Source organism: Seriola aureovittata, chromosome 3 (genome assembly GCF_021018895.1).
Source record: "Seriola aureovittata isolate HTS-2021-v1 ecotype China chromosome 3, ASM2101889v1, whole genome shotgun sequence".
NCBI classification, from domain to species: domain Eukaryota; kingdom Metazoa; phylum Chordata; class Actinopteri; order Carangiformes; family Carangidae; genus Seriola; species Seriola aureovittata.
This window is the reverse complement of record NC_079366.1, coordinates 14,266,240-14,293,331: the sequence shown is the minus strand read 5'-3', so window position 1 is coordinate 14,293,331 and position 27,092 is coordinate 14,266,240. Positions and strand designations below refer to the sequence as shown.

At 40.4% G+C, this 27,092-nt stretch overlaps 1 protein-coding gene across 1 annotated transcript in view; it reads right to left on the bottom strand.

Annotated features, from left to right (window-relative positions):
- usp43a (ubiquitin specific peptidase 43a) overlaps window positions 1–27,092 on the bottom strand; it is a 101,042-nt gene that overhangs the window by 16,991 nt on the left and 56,959 nt on the right. Inside the window, exons 5-11 of the mRNA XM_056371375.1 lie at window positions 26,912–27,047; window positions 23,927–24,071; window positions 12,900–13,068; window positions 9,136–9,247; window positions 4,579–4,682; window positions 1,042–1,119; window positions 749–878 (exon numbers count right to left, since the gene is read on the bottom strand). Coding sequence (XP_056227350.1) covers window positions 749–878; window positions 1,042–1,119; window positions 4,579–4,682; window positions 9,136–9,247; window positions 12,900–13,068; window positions 23,927–24,071; window positions 26,912–27,047 — 874 coding nt within the window. The remainder of the gene's footprint in view (window positions 1–748; window positions 879–1,041; window positions 1,120–4,578; window positions 4,683–9,135; window positions 9,248–12,899; window positions 13,069–23,926; window positions 24,072–26,911; window positions 27,048–27,092) is intronic.

The window sequence follows — 27,092 nt, the reverse complement described above, 5'->3', positions numbered from 1 at the left end:
ACCTATCTAAATCTCAAATAATAGACACCTTCTCAATATGTGTTAAATAATTATGTTATATGCAACTAATGATGTAATATGATGCAGAAATATGAATTCAGACGTCTAAATAACCTTCTGGAGGATGGATGTCATGAGACACAGAGTGGGGTTCAGTCTGAGACCATTATTCTCAGGTGCATTGGGTTGCTGACATGTTGCCAAACCTGCACGAATTAGTCAGGAAGCTGTAGTGGTGGCAGGAGTAGGACGAGTTTAGTTGGAGATTTAGCTGTGTTATGCTAGTTGTGGCTAATGTAGCCTCGAGCCCTTAGCCTCTAGCAGAGATGAGGACCGTGCCACAGATATAAGCACCCCCTTTTTTCTACCTCCACACCGCAACATTTTTTTTCATTTTCAAACATCTGCTGACCCAACTGACTGACTCAAGTTACTTGACTTGAGGCAATTTTATCAGACTTCCTCTGGAGATTTAGAGTCCGTTTTTTCACATTTGCAGGAGATATCACAAGCTTTAAAAGTTAGTTTTGTAAAACTCTTTTCCCTTTACAAAAAGTATGGCATTTATTTACAGCTGCACTGTTGCACTGACGGCAGTTTGGTTCACTCAAGCCGCAGTACTTTTAACAACGGAAACATGAGGATAACTGAGTAAGAAGAAAGTGTATTGTGGATAGAAAAAGACTTTGCCAAGTGAGAATAAAGACTTCTGTTCTTTATTTGACAGATGTGCTGCCTTCAGTCTCACCTGTTCTTCTTTTGTGTACAGCTGGAAGCACTCGTCCAAGGTACAGCTATGCTGCTGCAGATGTTGCTGCTGCTGGTTCCTCACACTCTCCGCATCCTTCACCACCTCCTCCTGGATGCTGCCAAACAGACTGCAGCACACAAACACACAGTGTTCATTGTTCATTGTTGAGCAAAGAGTGATAAGTGACACTCAGCAGTGGATAAACTGTGTTGGTGTTCTGCCTAAATGTTTGTTTACATACAGTGTGTATACTCCTCTAGGAGGAAAAATGGTTTGTGCACAGTGCTTACCATTCTTTAGTCTTGTGCTCCCACTCGATGACGAGCTTTACATGGGGCGGTCCCCCAGGACCACAGAACTTCAGTGCTCTGCAATACAGCAAGAGAAAAACAGTAAGATTCTACACACACATATTATGATCTTAGTTTATCCAGCTGTAGCAGAAAACATTACCCATCTCCAAAAACCTGAAACCGAAAAAACCAAGGGAGGCTGAAATCTGTCACGCTGTAATGCAACAAATAGAGGATCTGCTTTGGTGACATTGAACCTGACGCTGTGTTTGAATGTTTTCTTTGTGCTTTTTGATTTTTTTTTTTTTCACGCTGGTAACACACACTGGCAACAGCAGGGTTACACAGTGTGATCGGGCACAGGTAAAACACTGCATGTATTAATATGCAAATGGTTGATGTTGAGTCACACTGTGGTGTCATGTTTGTATTGCAGACGTTACCTTCACTGCTTTGATCTCAGGAGGAAAGATAAACTTGCATCAGTATTCAACAGCCAGACAGCACTGACAGATGGCAAAGGTGGATTTAACAATCACTGAATGCTAAGAGTAGAAGTTATTTCTTTTGTTCCGGGAACATGACGGATCAGCAGTGGTAGATGTTTTGGAGTCGTGTCGAACTTCAGTTCCCTTTGATTTTTCAAAGCATCAGTAGTCTGGATGGAGACAGCCTGGAGGCTTCTGGCATGGCTGAATACTGAGTGATTCTCACTATGAGTGGTGTCACCCATGTTGCTGTCTCTTTATTGTTCTCTGTGAACATGTTTAAACGCATGAATGTGTATGTACCGCGCCTTAACACTAGATGTCAGGCTTACATAACATATAAACAATTCAGGGAGGTTAAAGGCCTCAGTATGGCAACGTCCTTACTGATTATGAAAAGGAACAGACACTTTAAAGTATATTATTTGTATGTGTGTGTGTGTGTGTGTGTGTGTGTGTGTGTGTGTGTGCATCTTGTTTCATTCACTGTCCCTCAGGTTGTGCCAGATTATTTTTGATTTTGAGATGTCATTTAGTTCATTGAAGTTTGGAATTACTGAAGTAAACTGGTTAAAGTAAATGTTCCTTATTTCATGATGAATGATTTACATTTTAGGATGAAGTCAACTTCACCTGTCAAACAGTGGCCATATGGTTTCTTTCAGTTGGCATGATTTTTTTGTTCGATTGCCAGTTTGTGGTCGCTGAGCCTGTGCTTGGTCAGGATCTGCCTCTGCTTTCTATCTCTGACAGTTAAGAGATTCATAATCTCTGTTTAAGAACATTGATGACATTGTAATCTACTTTGGTTTTTAGTTTCTTCTTTCCTGTGTTTAAAATAGTTTTCCTTACAGTGTGTTATAACTAGTTTTACTGTGATTGGCGTTTCGGAGAGCAATGTTATTGAGAGACTCTCCTTCTCTCTCTGCCCACTTTACGAGAGTGCAGCAATAATAATTGCCTCAGGATGAATGAGAAACCTTCCCTGTCACATATATCCACTGATCTGTCCAACAAAATCAATTCATTCATTTTAAACAACACTCCTTTGCCGAAGGATTCAGGGGCATGAGGCTACTTTGCATTGTGAATCTAAAAAATTAAGATTGTGTGTGTGTGTGTGTGTGTGTGTGTCTGTGGTACTGTAAATGCATGTGTGCATTTCCTCTGTGACAAGTGGATCTTTCTTTTTTATAATCTAAATCTTTAAACAATGAATCATACAACCAAAATTCATTGTATTTTTTCTTTTTATTTCATTTAGCAATATGCCTGCCTACCATACTCAATCTCACAATTAATTTTTCCTGCTTTAACAGTCCCATTTGATCAATTTAACTGAAAGACTCTCTGTGTAAGTGGTGTGCTACCTAAGAAATTAAAATCCAACACACAGAACAGCAGAAGGAGCTTTGATTGGCCAGACTTCTGCCGACACATAACAGCTGGTCAATTAAACACTTTAAAGGTCTACAATAATTCAAGTGGCACACTCCAGACATCGTAACAACAGCATGCAGACAAACAGTAATTATTACGAACAAAAATTGTACAGTAGAGCTGGCAAGGAGCAATGAGTCTGCAATATGTTATTGAAAAAATGTAATTCAAAAAAATCAGTGAGATATTACTATCCCGCAGTATGGCTAATGAATGAATGAATCTTCACACGTTAAGCTGACAAGTTTACAGCGGGTCATTTAATGGAAATACTGAAGTGTGCGTACTAACATTGAAAATGGGAAAATGAGACATTAGATCTCACCACCGCCCCTCTAACTTGGTGTAACTATGTCTATATGGGGAACTGTAAGGTGCCCTTTTGTAAATTTTTCACTTTCGTCATTTGGACAGAAAGAATAATCTGGTGCTTGTCACTGAGTTTTCTGGTAATTTCATTGTATCATTGTTTGTGCCCTGTGCTGTTTTGCATCTAAACCCTTGATGACTTTTGTGTATTTCAAAACCCCATCTATGGACAAGCATGACAAATGTGGCAAGTGGCATGTTATGCCTACCTTTCCCCATACAAATAACCATTAAATACATAAAGAAGATAGGTTAAAGCATAGAAATGCTCACCAGACACATTTCTATTTGTTCAATACATCTTGAATTCGATGCCGTCTGCAAGTATTGTGTGTAAAGTGAGCAAAATCACATCTAGCATATCACATTTTAAATGTGATATAAGTAATGCACTGCAGCAGATGCAGACAGGCGCACACACACACACACACACACACACACACACACACACACACACACACACACACACACGAACACACGAACACACACACACACACACACACACACACACACACACGCTCATATTGAACACCCAGTCTAACCTGGATGACAATCTCATTTTCTTGCTCCTTTGTCGAAGGCCTGACCTTCACTGCACGGTAGAACAACAGAGATTCATACTGAGCTTCTCAGCTGTACAGTGACACCTTGATGCTCTTTATCACACAGGAAATAAAGGCCTTATCTTCACACCCTCAAACTGATATCATTTTACTCAGTTGCCTGTAATCCCCTTAAGGTCCACTGGCTTCGAAAAGGAATTGTAGCTTTTTGTCTAACGCACTAGAAAACCTGTCCGCCATGGTTATGAATATGACTTGATATAATCATTTCAATGTCGGCTTTAATTGGCTTATATATTTATTTGTTTGGATGTTGCTGTGACTTGTGACTGTGCTTTCACTGTCAGCCTGTCATCGATGTGGCATGGCCATTGCAAGCACTGCTATAGATGCTTTTTTATCATTCCAACATCAAGGTCATGGTGCAACGTGTACATATCCGTGTTTCATTATGTATATGTGTCCGTATTATTGAATGTGAACGCTAATATGCATGTATGAGTGGACTGACTGTGGATCTACACTTCATAAATGCATTACTGACGACTCGAAGAAAGAATGTACAGTAATTTGCATGATGGCTAAGTATGTGTGTGTGTGCAGTTGTATAGAACAGCACAGTATGTAGTTTTCCTTTGTGTGTTTGTGCGTGTGTGTATATATGTGTGTCCTACCTATCAACTGCAGGGTGGTAGAGTGGCCTGCTATCCTGTGGGGACAGGTAGCTGTAGGCTGCCGATCCTCCCACCACTCTGATCTTGAATAGCACCCCAGCGTTCTGCAGAGAGAGAAATACACATTAATGCAGCTGTGTCCTTCAAGAGCGTCCACGCCACCTTAAACATTACCGTCAGTTTAGCTTTAATCATCTCACAAAAGTGAAATTCAAAGCAAACTCATACAGCTTGGAGCACTGATTTTTAACCAGCACGCTCAAGCAGCTCAAGCTCAAGTTGATGAGCAGTGTGCAGTCAGGTAACATATGCCCTATATACATACAGTATATACAGCTTCCATTACTATAGTTTCTCTGAGGACATACGCGCTACTAGTAAAAATAACACCTACTTTCTGTAAGAGACTCACTCTGAGATGGGTAAGAAATTTCATTGAAATGTTCTGAGGGGAATTAACATAATTATGATATTAGTAAGATGCTGTTTGTAGAAAGAACAACCCCGCATTACATAGGGTATGTGGATATGAAAAAATAATTCAAAATAATGAAAAGTGTATCGGCTTAATATGTTGCTTGGTGGAGAAAAACTCAGACCTAAAGCCTCTGAAAACGGCACGAAAATGTTTTTTCTCGATAACATTGAAAATATTCATAAACTGAATGGGCAACAATCAGAGTGAATGTTAGGCAAAAACCAGAGAGAAGACCACTGAGAAAAACAAAAATACAGAAATCACCAAAATTATCCCAACTTTGGCTTGTGTTGTTAGCCAGTAACACATGAAAGACATGGCCTTTAAAGAGAGCTTATGATGTGTAGTATTATATTACGTGTCCCAATAAAGACAAACACACTCACTCACTCACTCACTTACAGTATAACATTACCAAAGAGAAGTTAATCTATGGTTTTGAAAATTGTGTTCTAATTATCAAGTCCTTTGGCTAATGTTGAGTTACATTACTACTACTACTACTACTTTAGTTTGCCTTTATTATAGTCTATATCATATAATTCTGAAGTTTTGTAGTGAAGTGCTTTGTATCAGCGGAGTTGTTTTAAAGTGTAAAGCAGCTGAATTGTTGCTGTGGTTACTTGTGGTCTAATGTAGGCTTGGTATCTATGAGCTCTGATTTCGAGGCTAAGTAAACCGTAAGTTTCAAATGTCAAAACATATTTTGAGAACAGAGAAAAATAAGAAACAAGTATTGCCTTTGAATGGACTGGACAGATGTGAATAAGTGTTTTGGAGTTAAACTTTCAGCACCTCCTGCAGGATCTGTACGTAACATCACCACAACAGTTCAAAACACTCAAACTCCCTCATTTACATCTGGCAGCTACTTTTGCCACCTCCACACTCAAATAGAGAAAATGTATTTAGAGATGAATAATAACTCCTCTGCTGCCTCAGCAGCAAAGACAAGAGGGCTGAGTTATTAGAGAGCAGAGAGCAGAGTCTGGTTGCTAATGTGTTCATTCTGAGGGGCCGCCGTTGGAAAATAGGAACTGTAGCAGAGCATAAAGAGAAATAAATTAGTTGGTTAATAGGAGCCTAAAGCAGCAAATGAAAAAGGCACAGTCCCTCTTCTCGGTTTTAAGGGCCTGAGCAAGCATGCATTCAGATGGCCTTATCTATCTATTGGAATATAATGAAGAAGAGCCGACAAGACACTTTGGGCTAATGAGTAATCACACAAAAGTTTGGTACATTTTTTTCAGGGAACTTTGGAGAGTTAAGGACAGCCTCCGCAACCTACTACAGGCTGATCTGTAATCTGTCTTAAAGTGTCAACACCAGTGAGGCCCAGTCTGCAGGGTAAATGTAAATAAATCACAAAAGGTGTCATTGCACAGACCCACTCTGACAAAATATTTCACTCAAATATGATGAGGATAATTCGAACTGCCCTTGGGTCAGCAGAAGGCTCACACAAAAGGAAACTGGTCAAACAGTAAATCTGGTGATTTAAAAAAATGATGAAAATGATGTCTGATCTTTCAATTGTCAATCATTCTTAAAATTTGCGTGATTTGGGGACCTAAAGTTAAACTTCTTTAATAGTGACTTCCTGCCAACAAGCCCAGCTGAATAAAGGAAAGACTGTTTATCTAAAGGGATCAATGCAATTAAATTAACTTTTCAAATTTCAAATGAATCGGTATGTGTTGTTAAAACCAAGTGACCATGAGAAGTTTGAGTGTTAAAGAAAGAGATTTTAACATCAATTGAAAGGACAAATTGTTTAGAAACTTCAAGCCAATATACCAGTAATTCTGTCCTCTTTCAGTTAATCAATATCAACACAAAAAACAACAAAATCCTCCAGAAGTCAGAATATGATATAGTATTTTGGATTTTTTGGGGAGATTTTTCAGGGTATCTCTCTGTTTATTAAGGTAGAAAACTGAACAAAGAAAAGCCTATATATTTGATTTCTTACATTAACTAATTTCACAATTAATGTAAGTCACGAAGCATCTCTGAGATGGAATCAGCTGAAAAGCATCTATCAGGAAAATGACTTGAAGGGCAAAAACCACTTTAACTTGAATGTTAAATATTAATAGCTTACGTGGTTTTGAAATGATAACAATCCAAATTTCTATTAAGTCTCTGAAATCTCATGGGGGAACATTTTGAAAGGTAAAATATTTCACATGTTCAGTTCAAAACAATAAAGTGACCATGGCTTGGTGACAGAAAACATATGGGGAAGCTTTCCAACACATTAACAAAAACTCTTGCCCAGTTTTTAAACTTTTACTCAGGGTTTAAATTCACTTGACAGACCACACACGTCCCTTAACGCACAATCCAGTGCACTAACATTGACAATATTACATTTTTAGATTTTCCTTTTAACAGAACATCAGGTCTGGGAAAGAAGGGCTGAATTTGTGACAAGCAATTCATTAGCAAATCACGTTATCTTTTCCTTTTTTCATACCCTGAACTAAAAGTTGTGGCTTGCCAAACAAACCTCTGGGTGGCGCCAAAATATCTCATAATGAAGACAGAGAGGACCAAATAAATGGCAGCAAAGTCCTCACAAACTTGCTGCCTGCCAAACAAATGGAGACTATAAAGAGGATTGATATGGGTGCTTATATTACACAGTGATAACACAAGTTACCATCTGATTGTAACAGCAAACTAAAGCTCATATTTTTCTTTTTAATAAAAAAAGTGAAACAAGAAAGCATAAGCAAGAGTTCAAATCCTGCACCCGAGGGATATGAGTGGCCTTTTCAGCTAAATTATCGGTACAATCTACGACCAAAGAACCCTGGTAATTGTTTTTATTAAGATGAAGATTAAGAGGAGTGCACGGGGGGGGGGGGTTCAGTGAGTTTGTATCTGGCGAAACATGCTTTGAGGAGGTAACTAAGAAACTGAGATAATGATCAGTAAATAACAGGCTCACATTTCTCTTTCTTCTTTTCTTTAGTTCTTTTCTTATAAAGTGGAGGGCTGCTTGCTCTGGATAAGACTACCTCAAATATTGCCTGACTGTCACCATGGCGTTGCCCATGGCAACTCCAAGACCAGCAGTGGGGACAGTGTGTGTGCATGAGTGTTTGTGTTTGTATCTATGTACTAAAGTGTGGAGCTGTGGTTTAGGGCTTATGATTGACAGATCACTTGAACTATGTCTGGAGAAACAGATGAAGCCAAAATGAAGATTTGCTTGTCAGGGATCATGGTTAAATCCACTCTGTGTATATTGCACGCAGAGTGGAAGAGAAAGTAGAGGTTAACTTGAGCATGCAAGAGTGGCTGTCTATAAAACAAACACTTCAGAGTCACAAGATGGATTGTGTCAATATTGAGTTTGCACAGTAGCAGTAATGTGTCCACTGGACAGCAATCTTACAAGTTTTTAAATAATGGAATTGAAACCTGCTTCTTATTTTCACTCTTTATTCTATAATCTGCACCTTCTTCTACAGTGGTAAAGATGAGGATTTGTGTTAGTGTGGTTTGAGTGGTCGGTGACATCATCGAATTTACACTTAGCACATAAAACCATTATTACTCCAAAATGCACTGACTGTGTGTGTGTGTGTGTGTGTGTATATGTGTGTGTGTGTGTGTGTGTGTGTGTGTGTGTGTGTGTGTATTGTGTGTGCGTGCATGCATTTGTGTGGATATGATATCCTCAGCTGTACTCTGCCATGACCGTATGGTCAATCTGATTTCATTTTTTTCATTAAAAGCAATTTACAGTGTGGTGTTTCAAACATTTCTCTGAGTGAATGAAGAATGTCAGCGGTTTGGCATAACATTCAGGGACACCCGTACGCTCAAAATAAAAAAAAAAAAAAAAAAAAACATCAACAAATATGTGGTTTGACCTAGGTCTTTCATTTTAAAATAACTTCCAGTGTGACTCAGACAACTGAAAACAGACATACTATTTAATTCAAACAAAAAACCTCACGTTAATGAAAATTGAAGGTCAAGAAGGTCCAGGACCCCCTCAGCTAAAGGGTTCAGGACACAGGATAGAGAGGGTGACATGTTTCTGGCGCTGGTTCTGCCATTACCTGAGCCTGAGATCCATTCAGCATCAGATAATAGAGCTTGCTGAGGATGCTCTGCTGCAGCTGGTCCCAGGAGATGCTCCTGTCCTCACGCATGAGAAATGGAGGTCCAAACCTGACAGAAGAGGGGAGAGGAGAGGAGAGTTCAATTTTGCATATAATTCAGTTGCTTTTTATCAAGGGAAACCCTGTTCATACAAAAGTTAATTCAATATAGAGCCACGGTTGAGCTTATTGAAACTTGAGAATGTGGTAGTAAAGGTCCTTGCTGCTTATTGTGTCATCACCATATCTGTCAAGCTGTCAGGCGTCAAGGCTTCACTGTCAGTGCCTTGTGTCCTGTACTGACAGCTTGAAGTGACATTACTGTATGAGTGGTCAGGAGCCAAATAAAGCTCAGAAACCAGTCTGTATATCATCAGTGCCTCATAACAGGTTCTCTGTCTCTAGGTTAACGCAAGGCTCATGTTCCTCTTGACTGCACAGCAGTGGTTAAATTAGAGGCGATTGTGTAGGAGGTTAATGGGAAAGGCAATTGTGTTTGTCTAGACAGACTAGACAAGTATATCAACATCTCTCATAGATTATTTAGACACACAGAGCTGAAGATTAAACTTCCAAGGTTTTTATTATTTATGAGTGAGTGAGCGAAGGAGAGAAATACACACATACTTACAAAACAAACATACACTTCAAGTTTATTAGGTACACCTAGCTAAAACTAATGTAGTTTAAAATAATATCTCTACAATAAATCTCACCTTCATGAAGGTGAGAGGGTTTTAAAGAGGTGATGATTCAATCTTATAGTCATTTTGGAGGCTGTAGTTTGTGGTCTCTCAGTATAATACTTCAAATAGTTTGATTAGACCAGAGCAATGAGTTTCAGTTATGGCAAATCCCAATGCATAAGTGTAAGTAGAATGATATTTTAAACAATTTTGTGCTTCCAACTTCCTGGCAACAGTTAGGAAGAAGGCCTTTTCTAGTTCAACATGACAATGGCCCGGTGCGCAAAACAAGGTTTGAGTTGACTGCACAAAGTCCTGACCTCAAATCCATCAAACACCTTTGGGATCAACTGGAACACAAGACCATGAGCCAACAAATGCCCCTGTGGCTGAAGGAAGCAAGTTTTTTGGAAAGTTTTCTCACAAAAGTGGAAGATGCATATTGTAGCATAGTATCTAAAGGAGATGTCCAATTGTTCAATGTCAATGAATTAATTTTTTGGGTGTCCTCATTGTAGGTTATTGCTGCAAGTGTTGCCATACTCAACGAACTGTCCTTTTATTTTGGGTGTAGATGACAACTCAGATATTCGGATGTTTATTGGCACATGACTCCTGACGCAAGTGGACAGACGAGTCGTCAAATGTCACATCCTGACATTACCAGGCCTTTCATAGGACTGTGTGTTATTTGGACCCATCTAAACGAGGTGTATAAGCATGGACACAGAGTACTCAGCAGCAGAAGACTCTGCTGAGTTTCACTCCTGTCCCGCAAGAGAGAAATATGAATCCATCCTTCCTCAAGTCAATAACAGGTTAGATTTTATTGATCCCTGTGAAGAATAAACCTAAATAAATGGTAACTGTCATTTTAATGTTAAAGGCCTCATTTGGAGAATTAGTCATGTTAAAGGAGCAAAACTCTGGAACTGTTTACCCACTGAGATGAAAGTGCAACACAAAAAATGTCATGTTTTTTTCAAGGAGCTATTTGTAAGTTTTGCTATTGCTACATAGCTAGCATTATCATTAACAGCTATTTATACCAACCAGTCTTGGCAACAGCTTCAGCAATCGTTGTATTTACCAGACAAGAGGTTATAAATACGTCCTCTGAGCAGTGCTACTTCTTCAGAGCAGAATGGACACTACAGTAACTTGCTATAGGAAAGCCCGGGGCAAGCTGGTTAACATGTGAACTTCACTAGAAGAAAAAAAGTGATAGAAAAAGAAGCAAAACAAGAGAGTTGCTTTCCACCACTGGAGACAGCTGTTGACGGGTAAAGGAATGAAATTTGATGTTGAACTTTCAGTGTTTCTTCTAGACTGGTAAGTAAACAGCTGTTGATGCCAATGTTGGCTATGTAGCAATAGCAAAACCTAGTAATAGCTCCTTTAAAACGTGGCTAAAAGAGAAACAACATTGTTCTCATACCTAATACCCCTGTATGGACACATCTGTAAATATATTGTATTGTATTTCTAAACATGTATTACATTTGTATCTGTATTGTATTTCTAGTTTTTTATTTTTTATTTTAAGCCTTCTGTGGACAGATGTTGTAAATCAGCATTTCACTAAAAACACTTAATACAGTACATCTGGTGCTTGTCCACAATTGTATGTTGCAGTTCCAGTGCGATTGTGATGTCCATGTCAAATAAAAGAGAAAAAGCACTAATGATGGTGTTGGGAATGTTAGTCTTTGTACAGAACAAACCCCTAAATATCAGAGGATTACTGTCTGAATGGTTCTACAATCCTTACCAGGCACTCTCATGGACACAGTCTACCGTCAGTCTAATGAATACTTCAATTCAAATAATGCTCTATGTTACAAAGGATGCATTATGTCATAATGGCTTCAGGAGCATTACAGTGATTTTAGTCTACAGCAATTAACTGCACTCTTTGGACAAAGAAAATCTGACAGAGCACTGCTGGGATGAAGAACATTATGTTTGCATCATGGATGTGCAGGAGACTGACCCTATATGCAGTCTGTGCAATATATCAATATAAAGTATTTCGCTTTGCCTCGCTCACTCCACAAAACATTTCTCTCTTCTGTTAGTCACTGGGAGATCAACTGGGCTATCAGATATCTGCCCTGCTTTAGCTATGATCCTTTGTAGTGTAAGTGCATTAATCTTTAAAGTAGCTGCAGATTAACTTTGATTGGGTGCATGAGTCAATTCATCTTTGCTCAGTACTAACTAGACTCCTAATTTGCTATCTTATAAAAGTGTGGATCGTTTTAAAAAATTTGTGATGTTGCCACCAGTGACAAAGTCTTACTCGGGAGGTAAATGTGTGATCAGAGCATTTCTTCTCCGATTTGCAATGCAGGTCAGGCCCTGTGGGACATTTATCCCCAAATAGAACAAGTCAGTGTCACTGGCTTATGGTTCCATCCACTGTTTGGTCCAACTGCGCTGTGGATGTACAGTACATCAGATGCTTTCTAGGTAGGCAATTTAATGATGCTGCCCACCCTTGTTAGACTAACATATGGCAACCAACTAAACCAAACTTTCATAGGTTAAGGGCTCCAATTTGAACTCATTGTTTGGCTCAGTCTCAGGTTTCTACACAGTCAGCTTCCAGCTGCAGCTGGGTGGGAGCTTCAACTGCACTAGATAAATAAAACCAGCCTAGCCTGGGGAATATGTGTAACAGATTTACAGGTCACAGTCAAACAGAAGTTAGATGTTGACATTGGGGCAGCACTGGGTGACACAGTGACGAAAAGAATAAAGAAGAAACTATATTTAAAACTGAAGACACAGTACAGCAGAGGGAATGATGGCGGCACTTCAACATGCTCTAAAACACAGTCTCACGAATTTCAGATGACATCCTCAAATACAAGCTCATAAAAGAAATGTAAGTTAACTGGCTCTGCTACTGAGTGCTTAACAAAACCAATCCACAAGCTGAATAAACTGAATATGTGATCTTCAGTCAGATGCAACTCCTCAATAAAACCTAAACCAACAACCAAGAAAACAAAATGCCAGCTTGCAGCTCACCTGACAGCCTGCTGGCCAGATCCCGCTGTGTTACAGATGAGGAGGAGAACCTTCGAGGAGCCGCCCTGGTTCAGGTATTCAGAGGACAGGGTGCCAGACGGAGGTAACCTCTGACCATCGCGGCCAGCCGTGGAGGTGTAGGGAGAGGAGGGGAGGCTGTGGTGATACCCTGAGCAGAGCAGAGGAAAAGGCTGACAAACATCCTGACAGCTGAGGTGCAATCACACACAGTTTGATTTTCTGCTTACACTTTCACGAGAACCTGTATTTTTACCTGTATATTAATGTATTTTTTAACAGAAATAAGTGACTTTAGAAACAGTTAATTATAAATATGAACATTAGAAACCAACTTCATATTTCATCCATATGGTCACTGTTTTCTGTAGTTTGTTCAGAGAAAGCATATCTCAGTTCCCTGTAAGGAAAACTCACATCCAGGCCTTTCAGTGCTGTTATTCAGTGCTCAGCCAAGTTCATTAGCTTTGTTTTCATAAATGTAAAGGGGATCAATGTGTGTAATCTCCTGCTTGGAGGTGTAGGCATAGATTAAAAAGGTAATGAGTATTAGTCAACAAAAAGGAAGACAAACTGTGACATAGCTAATGCTAACGCTATAGTTCTGTTGCACCCTTTTCCTGCCACTTCTTTAAAAGTGTTACTCATCTCAAAAGCTTATTGTATCGAGCTGGGAGGCAGGACTGAAATGGACCAGGATCACAAAACAGCTTTGGGTGCCAAAATGAGAAACTGCTATGCAGAGAGCTAACGTCTAACGTGACACGTTCACACTGTTGTTTTGAAAACATTTTCAGAAAAAATTCCATTATACCAGAATTGCCCTTTGATTCTTATTTACCCCGAGGAGCCGTAAAAAGAATCACATCTGCTGCCACACATGCACTTGCACACAACACACGCGCATGTTGTGATTAATAGTGGGCTAATAGCTGAAGGGGATACAGAAGGCCCAACCTCTCGTCTCCCAGGAAACATAAACTTTGACATTATCACAGGATTTAATTAAACAATGCTTGTTCGATCCCTACCATGCAATTAATCACTGCCACCTTCCAACATCACACACACACACACGAACACGCACGCACTCACACACATAAAAGAAATGTAAAAACACGCGCAGGAAAGCAAGCGTGAATAGAAGTAAAGCTTTAGATGTCATGCCTTCACAAAAGTAAGCAGACAAATTATTCACACACACACACACACACACAATTAAAAAAATCATATCTGAATAACAGAATAAAAGTACTGACTGACTAAAAGAAGCTCAGAAAACAGAAGAAAGCTTTGAACATGACTAATGTTCCTCTGTCTCAGCAGACAGGAGCAACTCGATGTGACATTTTCTGCATATTACCTGCCCTTTAGACGACCAATTCATCTCCAGTCTCTTTGTCTCCGTCTGCCTTAACCTCCCTGCCTCCTTTAATTCTCACTTTTTCACTCGGTGGGGGTTTCAATTCAAGATAACATATAATTCTGTTCATGATTATCATACAATTCTACATATAATAACAACCCTCACCCCTTCAAATTACTTTTATATACTATGAAATTGTTTTAGTAGCTACGTTTTGAGGAACTGGGAATATTTTTTTTTCAGTGAAGGAGGTGTGATGTTCATGTACACAGGGGAGTTGTAGGGAGGTGATGGGAGTGGCAGGCGTACAAAACGTAGGACTTTGATAGTAGAGACCTGGGTTTGCATCCTGCGTCCTGTATTCAACCACGACCACGACCTTTCCCTATACCCTGAGTCAAGTTCTGCGAGTGCCAAAACAGAACCAAAACATAAATTATGCTTTCGTTGCAAGGGTGCATATTGTAGGGAAGACAAATTAAAAACGATGATGAACAAATAAAACCTTAGGCAGCGTTACATCTCTCTCAAAACATATTAGCTGTAGCAAATTAGGAGACACGGCTGAATAACATTAAAACAACACAGCCCTACTTGAATAGCACCAGTATTTTAATGACTACTTCCAAAATCAGAGAGTAATATGTCGTGCATGGCGAGCAGCTTGATTTCACCCACATGTCCAACGTGTGACGGGAAAAACCTCCTGCCAGACTCTCATTCTCACCTCCTCTTCCCTCCCTCCCTGAGACGGACGAGAGGAGAGGGAGGTGTTAGCAGGGTGGAAAGAGACAGGGGAAGGAGTGAAAGAGAAAGTGGATACCGGAGTGGATAGAAAAAGGAGAGACTGTGAGAGCGAGAGGACGGATTCTGTCGGGGCGAAAGGAAAGAACAGGGCTTCCTAGTTTCAGCAAAGAATATAAAAGAGACATTCATAGTGAGGGAGAAAACACTGGAGCTTAAGTGCAAGTGCATTGCAAGTGAACATACGATCTGTATCCAGACACGTTATCCAGATAATAAAACGATCCGATTACGCCTGGCATTTTTAACGTGTTCTCGTTCTCCTCATTGAGGTCGGATGTCTGTCCTCTAGTCGAGTAAAACCTGCGTGTGAGTAATTTGAGGTGGCTGCAAATCAGCTGTATAGGTGTCAAAGACTGCGTTCTCACCTACCTAACATCCGAACACAATGTGACACCAGACCACCTCCAGAAGAAATCAGGCAGATCTGATCACATTCTCAACACAATGCATATATACCTTGCGTTAACATGCATTTTTCAGATACAGATTGTATTTTAATACCAGGTGTAAACGGGGTCTGAGGGAGAAAGAGATAGAGAGACAGAAATGGGGGCTGTGGGGAGAGAGAAAGCAAGAAAAGAAACAGAAATCACTCTTGAGATTGGAGGTAGTGGGTAAGACGATGTTACCCAGCTCAGCCCTGAAGACCACACTACACCTTTGGCACCGACTCTCCTCTCCACTCCTCACCATCCTCCATTTCTTCTCTCTGTATCATCTTATACTCCTCTCTGTCCTTTGTTACTCTATTGCCCATCGCCACTATCTGTTTTTCTCTTTCTTTTCCCCCTCAACTCTCCACTATCTGAATGTTTGGGATGATTCAGCGCTCTGCTTCACAGAAGTGGCCAGCAAATGAAAATCTGAGTAATAATTGCTACAACAGAGGTTCTTTGAGTGTGTTTCAGATCTGTGGGATGGGTGAGCGAAAGAATTTTGTGCCTGGGAGGACATTCTTACATCTAAACACAGTTGGGACTGCAGAAGGCTTTTTCGCACAGACACATGCACAGTTACCGAGTCTTTTCAATCTCAGGGACATTTGCACACAAAAGGCCTCTTAACTCAACACTGAATGACAGCTTTATTCTTGTGAGAAGTGATGAAGAAAGTATCTGCTAACTGATGGTAAGGCACCAGTGGTGTTATTGAACAAGAACATCTTTAAAATGACATGTGTTGGAAAATGAAGTCCGTCAGTGTCTCTGTTAATGTCTACAGACGATGAGTTTCTGCATCACTTAGAGCTGTGCTCCTGATGGTTCCATTACTCTGCAGGCATCCATTCACACACGCACGCACGCACGCACACGTGCACAAAAGCTTAAAGTAGATAATCACATTTTGCTTTTGCAACAGAGGCAAAAGTCTTTCAAAATTGATGTCTTATTTTCCAAAACAGTTTGTTCATTACTGATGTGTAAAAATAGGCCGTGTTGCATAACACACACAAACACACACACAGAAAAAAAACTCAGAGGAGATTGGGCACATACCGACTAGAAATGACACTTCTCCCAAGTGGTTCGAGACCAAATGAGTGACCCCTGTCAGTGCAATCCACACACCTGACTAAAAATACCCAGGGGACTGTGGGCTTAGCCCTGGACGAATCAGAGGTCCTGGCAGTAAACCACAAATGCCCCTGATGACAGCGAAGCACCTGAGCTCTCTGCCAACAGCGAAGTGAAAGATTAAGGAGGCAGCGGGGGAGGGAGTGAATACACCTGATGCTGCCCTCTTCCTTCTTCCCTTCTTTCTTATTACTTTTCTTTTTTTTTGTCATCCCTCTTTGATGTACAGCGAGAAGGCACAATATCATGTCAACAGTAGCCACGGTACCCCCCCTGCCTTCTCCTATTAATGGAAAACAACACATAAGAGTAACAAAGTTGCAATCACTGAAACTGCCCATGGTATTTTACACTTAGTTACATCATGTCCCAAATATTGGTCCAACAACATCCCATGCTAAAATACATACCACAGTGCTGCACATTCTAGCTGCTTATGTCTGTGAATAAGTAAGACAAAACATGGTAAACATGCTGAATTATGATCAAAGGGTGAGATTTTATATGAGAACCTGATGATAAATTCATAGATAATGGAGGAGAGACTTCCAGACAGCCTGTGTCCTCTGGCCGACTCATCCCAAACATAATTAAGTTGTGAATTATTCTGTAGGTTTAGTTTGAGCAGGCTTGTATGCCGAGGAAGCTTTCAAGTTGGCATTCGCGCAGGCATTTATGCACCATTTGTGTTGTTTTTAATAAGGCAGTTGAGCTGAGTGCTGCTGTTATTTCCCAGATGACTTGAGAACACGTTCCAGGGGCAGTGGTGGTGATCAGAGCACCGACTGTAGACACACCAAATTTCTTTCTGCTTTCATTCTCTTCAGGTTATTTTAAAAATGATGAATCCTACTGGAGGGGGCAAGAGGTCCCCTGTTAACGTTCCTGGAATATTTTTGCTATTCCTGCGCTGAGTTTGCTTTAGGCGGCCGGTAACTGCCTTAATGGAACTGCACGGGATATGTGCTTTGCAGGGCTTAATTTGCATGTGTGATGTCTTTGACTCAGCGTGAACCTATTTCTGTACAAGTTCATGAGCACACACTCGGCAGTATATGTATAACAATGCTGCCGCACGTAAAATAGTGCATCCTGTTAAATAATTATAGGTCATTACTTGTTTTTACAGATTTTCACATGAATATTTAAAAGCAAATCAGTTTAAACCAATTTTCACCCTGGATTTTTACACTCCATACTCCCAAAAGTTATGTTTTCTGCTGGAAGAGAACACGTGATCCCTATATTTTAGAATAAACAAGGTCCCTATGCGTCTGGCAATGAAAATTAAAGAGACATTCCTAGTTCGAGTCCTGCAGAAGACCTTTGTTGCATATCCTCTCCCACCTTTCTCTTTCCTGTTTTTTTCCACTCTGTGCTGTGCTATCTCATCAAGGAAAAAATACAAAACACTTTAAGCCCTAAACATAACAAGTGAAGTCTATTTTATTATAAGAGAGAAATACTGACTGTGTGATTGTGGGAAGTGATGTGTCTATCATGCTGATCGTATAAATGAGTAGTGTGCGTGTGTGTATGTGTGCGCATTCACACAGAATTTAAAACTTCCGCTGTGAGTGTCTGATTGAAGGATGTGACTGCCCAGATAAACCCCTCAGAGTAACATTGAAATCCCTGACTCTCCACCTGTGCATAGCCCTCAGCGGGTTGATGGAAATGACACAGTGGCTTACCCTCAGCTCCGTGGTTCACTGTGACAGGACCTGAACACTCAAATAACCTGCTGGAGATTGTGTGTGGAGCCACACATACGGTCAGTGTGTGTAAGTGAGAAAAAAGGGGAGGGGAACGACAGAGGCACTTTGATTGCTGCATCTATCTGCGAATGTAGATCCTGTTAGTGTGAGTCAGTTCCTAATACATCCTCTTATCTCCTATGAGAGATCCCCTTTTCTGCCACGTCTCCTGAGGATTCCTCTCTATTCTAACATACAGTGTAAACACCACACACACATTCTCTCTCTCTCTCTCTCTCTCTCTCACAGCTGGCTCCCTCTGTGCAAGCAACTCCCACAATCCACCACTCAAATCTTAATAGACCTCACAATTTCCCGTAAGACACGTGTCCCCAGACTGGCTTTTTAGAGCAGTCGAATGAACATCACACAAAGTTAGCACGCTAAGCTTCCCTCTGCTTCTATTCAGCGGGAAGTCTTTTTTATTTGTGCAGCATTACGGAGCTTTACCACTCTATTTATGTGCAAATTGACTGGATTGTTGCGGGTGAAATAGGAGATGAATGTGGCGCTCTGGACCTAATTGATTTTTTTCAGTGTTTTCCATCATGAGAACTCCTGCTGCCATTTCTTGCAAATGCAAAACCTCATTATTGTACCTGGGAGCTGCGCTGACTCAATATCCCCGAGAGCATTTACTGATAAAGTCAGAGAATATCGGCTCCCACACACTAAAATACACAGCAGTTTGTGACGACAGAGGAATTCCCTGCATGCAATAAACTGTTGGTTATTCTACTTGACGTTTACATTCTCTATGCTTTTTGCCATGTTATTAAATTGGTTACTACTTATTATTCATATCAGTCTGTATCTGTGATGGGTAGATTTTTTTTTTTTTTGGAAGCCTTTACTTTCTCCTCCTCCTTCTCCTCCTCCTCACCATCCTCATTACCTTTTCTTTCCTGCAGCCAAGTCATGTGGAGGAGGAGACAAAGAGAGGAATGAAAAGGACAGGCCAAGAATCAGGAGCAAGTGGTGGTCATTTGAACAGTTTATCTGCCAAGAGCCAAATATGAGTATCACACTGCTACTGTCTGCCATTTTTCTTGGACACATTCATACCGTAGATAATCTTTTCAATGCATACTCTTTCTTTTGCCAGAAAACATAATTGCCCGAAAGTTAGGGAAGGAGTGGTGTCGTTTCAAACACTTGCCATGTTTTGTTTTTGACAATAGTTGGCACTCAGACTGAAAATACCACTGCATTAAAGGGACTCGAGGGGGCCGCCGCATTTGTGGGGAGATGTTGCTACAGGTACAAGTGATAAAAAATGAAATATAATCAGGCCATAAACATTTTTTCCATGATGACGCTGCGTCTTTTTGCAAACACTGTGGTGGCACTGAAATGAATGAATAGTTTTTGTATTTTTCTTTTTTGCTATTAGAGCTATTGTCATTCTGAACCTGAGCTTACAGCGAGTTCAATCCCCTGAATCTGAAAAGCACTCTTGCTCAGGGAGAACACATGTTTCAAATGTTTCAGCAGCAGTAAGATGGTGGCAAAAATATCATTCTAGGATTAAAGAGGGGGGGAGAAAAAAAAGGAGGTAACACGGGCAAGGAGGTGTGATGATGAACCCTATGTAACTGCAAAACCATCATCTTTACTTGCAGTTCCAGATTCTGCTGTGTGGTAATTTGCCTCATTCCCGTTTCATCCCGCCCTGTTACCTCCTGCTGCTGAAGCATATTTTCAGCCCATACACCCTCTCCTAACAACCCACTCTGAAGAGGACAGTGCATGAAGTGCATTTCCGAGCAGAGTCGTGCAATGCGACTCAGCTGAACTGTTTTAAAATCACTGTACAACTCTCAAGTGACCTACAAATTGTCATGCTGTGGTAGCTCTACAGTCAGATAAACACAACCCTGGGAGAACGTCAGTATGTGACGGCTGCCTGCTTTCAGACCCAGAAAACTATCATTTTTTGCCACATGCTGAGCTAATCTCTCTGAAAGAACAGGCATTCGCTTTCATTTCATCAGAATTATAAAGCCCTGCATACACAATTATCCTTCCTCCACACCCCCCCCCTCAAAAAAAAAAAAGAAAGTTTATGCCAAACAAACACCAAACTCAGAGCTCAGGAAATTGTCATGTGAGTCAGTGTTTTTCATCACATTGTTGCCCCTACAGGCGTTCTGTTCGGCCATCCATCACAGCAACAGGCTTTTCTTTTTCCACACAAGCTGAAAAACAACCTACAGTACATTATAGACACTAACAGTGCTGTGGCTGCTGTGGTGTAGTGTGTAAGGAAGAGACCTTTGCACCAACTGACAAATGTGATTAGGACCAAAATCAAACGACTGGTCCCCACAACGGAGAGAAACACAAAACATCCTTGTGTGAAAAGATGTTCGCTTTATATGAAATAAGACATGACCTAAGTCACCCTGGTGCTTAGGTCATGTTTTATAAATGAGAATGAGTGTCTTTATGTTTATTAAACTTAAAACGAAGTGACTACATTGCATGAGAAAGCTAGTTGCCCCTTAAACCCCAGAGAACCGGTGGCCTTAGATAACCTCAATAACCATAGTGACAATTCAGCTGCTTTAAACCAAAAAAGCTCATCTTAGTTTAGACATTTTTTTGACTTCACTCGACAACACTGGTAGCTGGAGTTCTGTTAAACTACCAACAACAGTGGTGTTTTATTCTCCGACTTGTCAAACCGGCTGCGACAGCAGAATTACAACAAAAAAAAAGCTTTTCCACACTGGAAACTGAACAAACAGAAATAGACTTAACAGAAATATGAAATACAAAACTCAAAATAAAACAAACGTATACTTCCCCACTCTGCTTCAGACCATAAAATTTAATGATGCCCTATGTGAAAGCTTTCATTGTGTTAAATTTTCTAAAATGTTTCAAATCACTGTCCGCTTTATCAAGAAGAAATTATGCAGAAAATACTACCATACATCATCTTTTATCTTTAGAACGCCACAGTACAGTCTCAGCAGTAATGAGTGCGTAAATTAGCGTGCTACACTTTATAAAACATGACACAAATCCCACGGAATGAAGTTATGTTATCCTGGAATCTGGTTTGCAGTGATCCTATGAATTATTCTGCCGAGGTAAGGACCATTCATCATTTTCATCAGACTGCTCGCAAGAATGGGAGTCACATTTGCCAGTGAGTACTTAAGTGTGATTCATTACAAGCGCATTTCTGTGTGTGTGTGTGTGTGTGTGTGTGTGTTCTGTGCAAGGTTTCCCCTTGAGGGCCATGTATCTATGAGACTCTCCAGTGTAACTCTAATGGATTCATTACCTACTTGACTTACACAGCGGGGTGTGTGTGTTTGTGTGTGCATGCAAGTGTGAGTGTGTGTGTTTGTGCGTGCATGCAAGTGTGAGTGTGTGAGTGTGTGTGTTTGCTCACACATGCTTATGTTAGAATGAGTGTGTGTGACTGAAAGCATACTGTATGTGTCTGCCCCCTGTCTGGGTGCTGTGACACTGTATTCACTGTGTGAAGTGACAATAGAAATGCCTCCCGTTGAGAAATTGAAGCCTCTTAACTTTTCATGAGCACTTTAAGCACAGAAGTGAATTATTGATGCCATTCTTCTTCAGGGGTAGCAACCCCACCCCGCCCCCTCCTCTCCCCTCCATAAAGGCATCATTAAGCAGTACAGTTGGTGAAAAAAGGCTAACCACAACTTCCTGGCAACCCACAGAGATCACTATTAATGACCTCACTCTGACTCTGGTAATATGACTCAATTAAGCCCTTATCAGACATGAACACTGATCTGTTAAAGTAATGGCTGTGTGCCTTCTGATCATAGGTCTTTGTTTGTGACAGGCCTGTTAGAGATAAGACAGCGCTGCTGGTGCGATAAGAAGAGATCTACTGCCCCGTTTTCCCCCTCAGCGTGGTGGAAGTAACGGCATCAGGTGAAAAGAGCGTTCACACAGCGTATCAAGAAAGGTTGTTTTGCCAGAGTTAAAACTGTTTTTGCCAATGTTTAACTTCACAGCCTGACTGCCATCCATCTACAGCGAGGGTGTGATGCTCCACCGCGCCTCATTGACCCCTCGACAAGTTGTCTAAGCACCCATAACCTTCCTGATACATTTCCTCGTAAATTCAGTAAATCATTAGATGTGATGTGCAGAATTCTGCTGTTTTACAGTCTGAGCAGGCAGAAAACAGAAATAATGCCGCCTTTAAAAGGTAAAATGTTAAAAATGTTATTTCTTTTGGTCGTCTGATTCTAAAGGGCATGTGTTGAATTGGATTTTCATCTTGCAAGCTGTTGAAAGTTTAAACAGTATATTGAACTTGGTTGAAAATGTATGTCCAAACTTAAAAAATGTATGTGACGTCCTTGAAAATATGCTCATCTGCTGAAGCAACGGGAAGATTTTTACTTGAACTAAAACTGGATTTTTCACGTTTTCCTTTCTAAAATGGCACAACTGATAAAATTCATGTCATGAAATCATAATTTGGCCTATAAGTGAAATTTATTACATTGCTGCGTGAAGAAGGCAGTGCAAGACACACATTTAAAGGGCCACTCCTGCAATTTGGTGTAAAATCCTGGATCTTACACTTCCAGCTATCCTCCAGCATCTTTTAGACATTATAGATTTAAGACATGAGACATCAGCCATGTAGGAAGAGTCAGTTTTTTATTTTTTTATTTTAAACATGATGCCTACATACTGAACTGCCACAACTTTTACAGAGTGAAGTGCGTATATCAAAGGAGCTCTTGAAGAACGTCACTCAGCCAGTTTGCTTTACAAAGCAGTAAGTGTGTGAGTGTTTGTGTGTCATTACACTTGCCCTCATTCTCGTGTGCATTCAGCAGCGTCTGGCATGGACGAAAAAGGTTTTTAAAGTGCAGTGATGATGCAAGGCTGACTCAACTTCATACCTGTCTCTCTTTTTTTATGAGTGCAAGGAGACAGAGCTCGACTGTCGCTGTCCATCACACGGAGACAATAAGAGAGAAAGGGAGAGCAAGAGTCTGAGATCATTCAAACAAAAAGTAACCTGCACCACTGATCTGCGGTGTTACCTTCAGATACAAGAGTAAAATGGTTGCTACTTGTCACATGCTGACGACTTCTCTGAGTTTTAGATGCATTAGTTATTTGTACGAGCTCAGCTTATTTCGGATGATGTGATGAACCGGGTGAAATTCAGATGTGGTATTTAATTTCATTTGTTTGGGCTCTATCATGCATAAAGAGTAAGACCGAATGGAGGAATACAAAGCACGCTGCAGACAATCTCTTAACCAAAGTAAAATGTCTGCCTGTGAGAAACGCTGTGGTTAATGAAACATGAGAGCTCGCTGAGAGCGGAAACAAAGGTGTGAGTGTGAATCAGTGAGAACACAAGCTCGTCAAGAGGACAGAGGAAGACTGACAAAGAGAAAACTGGAAATGAGCAAAACTGTCAAATCGGAGTGGGAAGTCAGTGTCGGCAGTGTTTTTAAGTGGACGTCTTGTTGCCATGGTTACCTGAGTGCGGTGCAGAGCCTCCGCGACTGTAGAGGGGAGGAGCCTGGAAGGCGTAGACCACGTCGCTGTCAGAAATTGACGTCAGGTCGTCGTCATCTGAGAAGGAGCGCTGGAAACCCGTGGAGTACAACTCTGATAGGATGACCTGGAGAGGGAGAGTGACAGACGTGGTGAAATGGTGAAAATAACTAATCTGTTGAACTGAAAATTGAATTTAAAAAAAAAAAACATTGAGTGCCAGTGCTGACCCTCTGGGATAACTTGTTATGAAGATATATGACTCAGAAATAAACCAACAATGATTTTGTAAGCAGGGAAATTCAGACAGGAAATAAAAATAGATACATTTGTAATCAGCTCAAAGAAAACCCTAAAATAAATCATATAAAACATCTTGCAAAAGCCTAAAAGGAATTTCTCAAACAAGCAGAGCATCAGAGACTAGAACTTGGCAACTGAAAGACATCAATTTAAAAATGCAAGACATAAACATCTGCAAAGGGAATGATATTGAGGCTAAGTTTCTTTTCACAACTCTAATTCTCAGAGATGCATATTTCCTAGTTTCATGTTCAAGTCAACAGCTTCAGAGCCCTGACAGTGAAACATATAATTGTATTAAGTGAGGAGAGCCGTGTAATTCACACTGCTCAATATTTTTTCACACTTTGGAGTTTTTGTTTATCTATTTGTGTTGTATGTGTGGACTTTGACCGCAGAATATACTTATTTATGATTGGCTGCCAGGTGTCGTGGTCTTGATTTTAACATGCCAACTTTGGGCGCAAAGGTTATTAAGCTGTTGTTAACCATAGCAACAGTGTTTTCCTAAATAAATAAATGATACTTCTTTTGTTAACTCTCACTGATGAAAGAGACCTGACCATGAGTTTCCCTGACCTACAACAAACTTATAAAAATGGATGATTTAAAGACCTGTTTGTAGGCCATTTGATTCAAAAATATCAAGTTTCAGTACACGAATACATAGAATATTAGTTCTTAAAGACACACACACACACACACACACACACACACACACACACACACACACCACACACACACACACACACACACACACACACACACACACACTTTTATCATACTCAAATACTTCAAAGAAAGTGGACAGGAGAGGAGAGATGGATACAGATAAAAGGCAACACACAGGCTGGCTGTTCTGAACTGTTTGTGTGTGTGTTTGCGTGTGTGTGTGTGTGTTTGCGTGTGTGTGTGTGTGTGTCTGTGTGTGTTTGCGTGTGTTTGTTTGAGCACTTTCTGATGGGTTCCCTCAGAAATTCGTCCTATAATTTGCCTTTTTGTCAAAATCACAAGTAAAGAAGTGAACATTTCTGTTTGTTGTTGTTGTTTTGTGCTAATTTTGAATTGTTTGATGCAACCTGTTTTGATATCAAGTGTTAAAAATTTCCCACTGTGAATTAAAATGAACAATTGGGACAATTGAAACTAATCTTCTGCTACTTTGCAAAACAATCCCACAGGCAACCTGTCTAGGACAGGAATGAATGGAAGTGTTTAGTTCCATTTCCAAAATAATTTTTGTAACTTCACTAAAAAAAAAAAAATCATAACTAATTCATGGCTTATTAGTTTGACAAAGATGTCTACCTCTAAGGAATAGAAATTAAACAAGAAATTTAATGCAGCAATATTAACAGCACATGCTCTCAAGAAGAACATTATTGCACCCCACCAGTGCAGCCCACAAGATTGGAATATTTTATCCTGGTTTTAGCCATTTGTCTCTCTACAGTTGCTTGTGTGTCTGTGTTTTCTGTTCCATGAATAAGGTGTTTTTCATTTCACTGGACATTTGAGATTTTTGCTGCTCTCTTGCTCTCCTGCTGCTGTGGACCCAGGTTTAGATTCATCATCTTTTTGTATGACAGGAGAAAGGCTGATGAACACACACACACACACACACACACACACACACACACACACACCACACACACACACACACACACACACACACACACACACACACACACACACACCTCTGGAACCTTTTCCTTTACCCTTTCTCTTGTTGGTGACATTTGAGCTAACCGTGGAAGCACATTCGGGTGTAAATGTTTTTGAATTCAGGGAGAAAATTCTGTTGGATTATCTGTTTTACCTGGGTGTCGTTACAGTTTTGCCCATTATTGTGGTGTTTCCCTGAGAATATGTTACTGACTAATCATGAGAGCGCACGGCGGAAAGCATGGAGGTTTTAAAGAGGTTTACCATTTAACCAAAGGATCTAAACCACTCATCGCAAGTGAAGCCATGGTAGATGTAAAGATAATGATTACCCAGACTGTCTGTCGTAAACGTCTACTCTTGCAGCGCTACTTCCTGGTTGAACTTTAATCGACTGTACTTACCACAGTAATAGGATGAATACAGCAGGCATTCAGGCTGAATTTCAATTTGTTCTCACTGCAAAATTTGGCTGGGATAATAGACAATGGACTATTATTAACTTTTTAGACAATGATGTCAAAATTAAATGAACAAATACATAAATATTACTAAATGCCCATCAAAATTTTGAGGAGCCCAAAGCGTCTTTACATTGCATTATAAAACAGATATCAAATAGAGCAAAGGAGCAAATTATCCCTTTTGAGAAGCTGCAACTACGATATGTTTGGTCTTTTTGATTGATAAATGTCAGTTATCAAATTATCAAATTTTCTGTCGATCAACTTAGATTAGTCGATTCATTGTTTCAGCACTATAGTACAATGCCAGCGAGCCGGCATGCACGGATAACAGAGCCGTGAAAATGGCACACTGAAACTGAATGCAGCTATTATTAGACCTCCCTTATTCTCATTTTGCATTATTAATGTAATAAGTATGTGTTTGTTTCAGTGGCTTCAGTGGTCATTTGTTGTACAGCTAAAGAAATTATAGGGGGAAAGCGGTGTGTACGGGTGTGTGTGTGTGTGTGTGTGTGTGTGTGTGTGTGTGTACCTGGTCCGGGGAGATGTTGCCCTCCTCTGCCACCATGGCTCTAAGGCAGGACAGGGTACCAAAGAGAGGTACAGCCAGCCCCACCCGCAGATACCTCTGACCCTTCGTATTGAACACCAGCGTCACACACATCGGCCTGTGGGAGAAATAGAAGGGAGGGTGTGTGTGTGTGTGTGTGTGT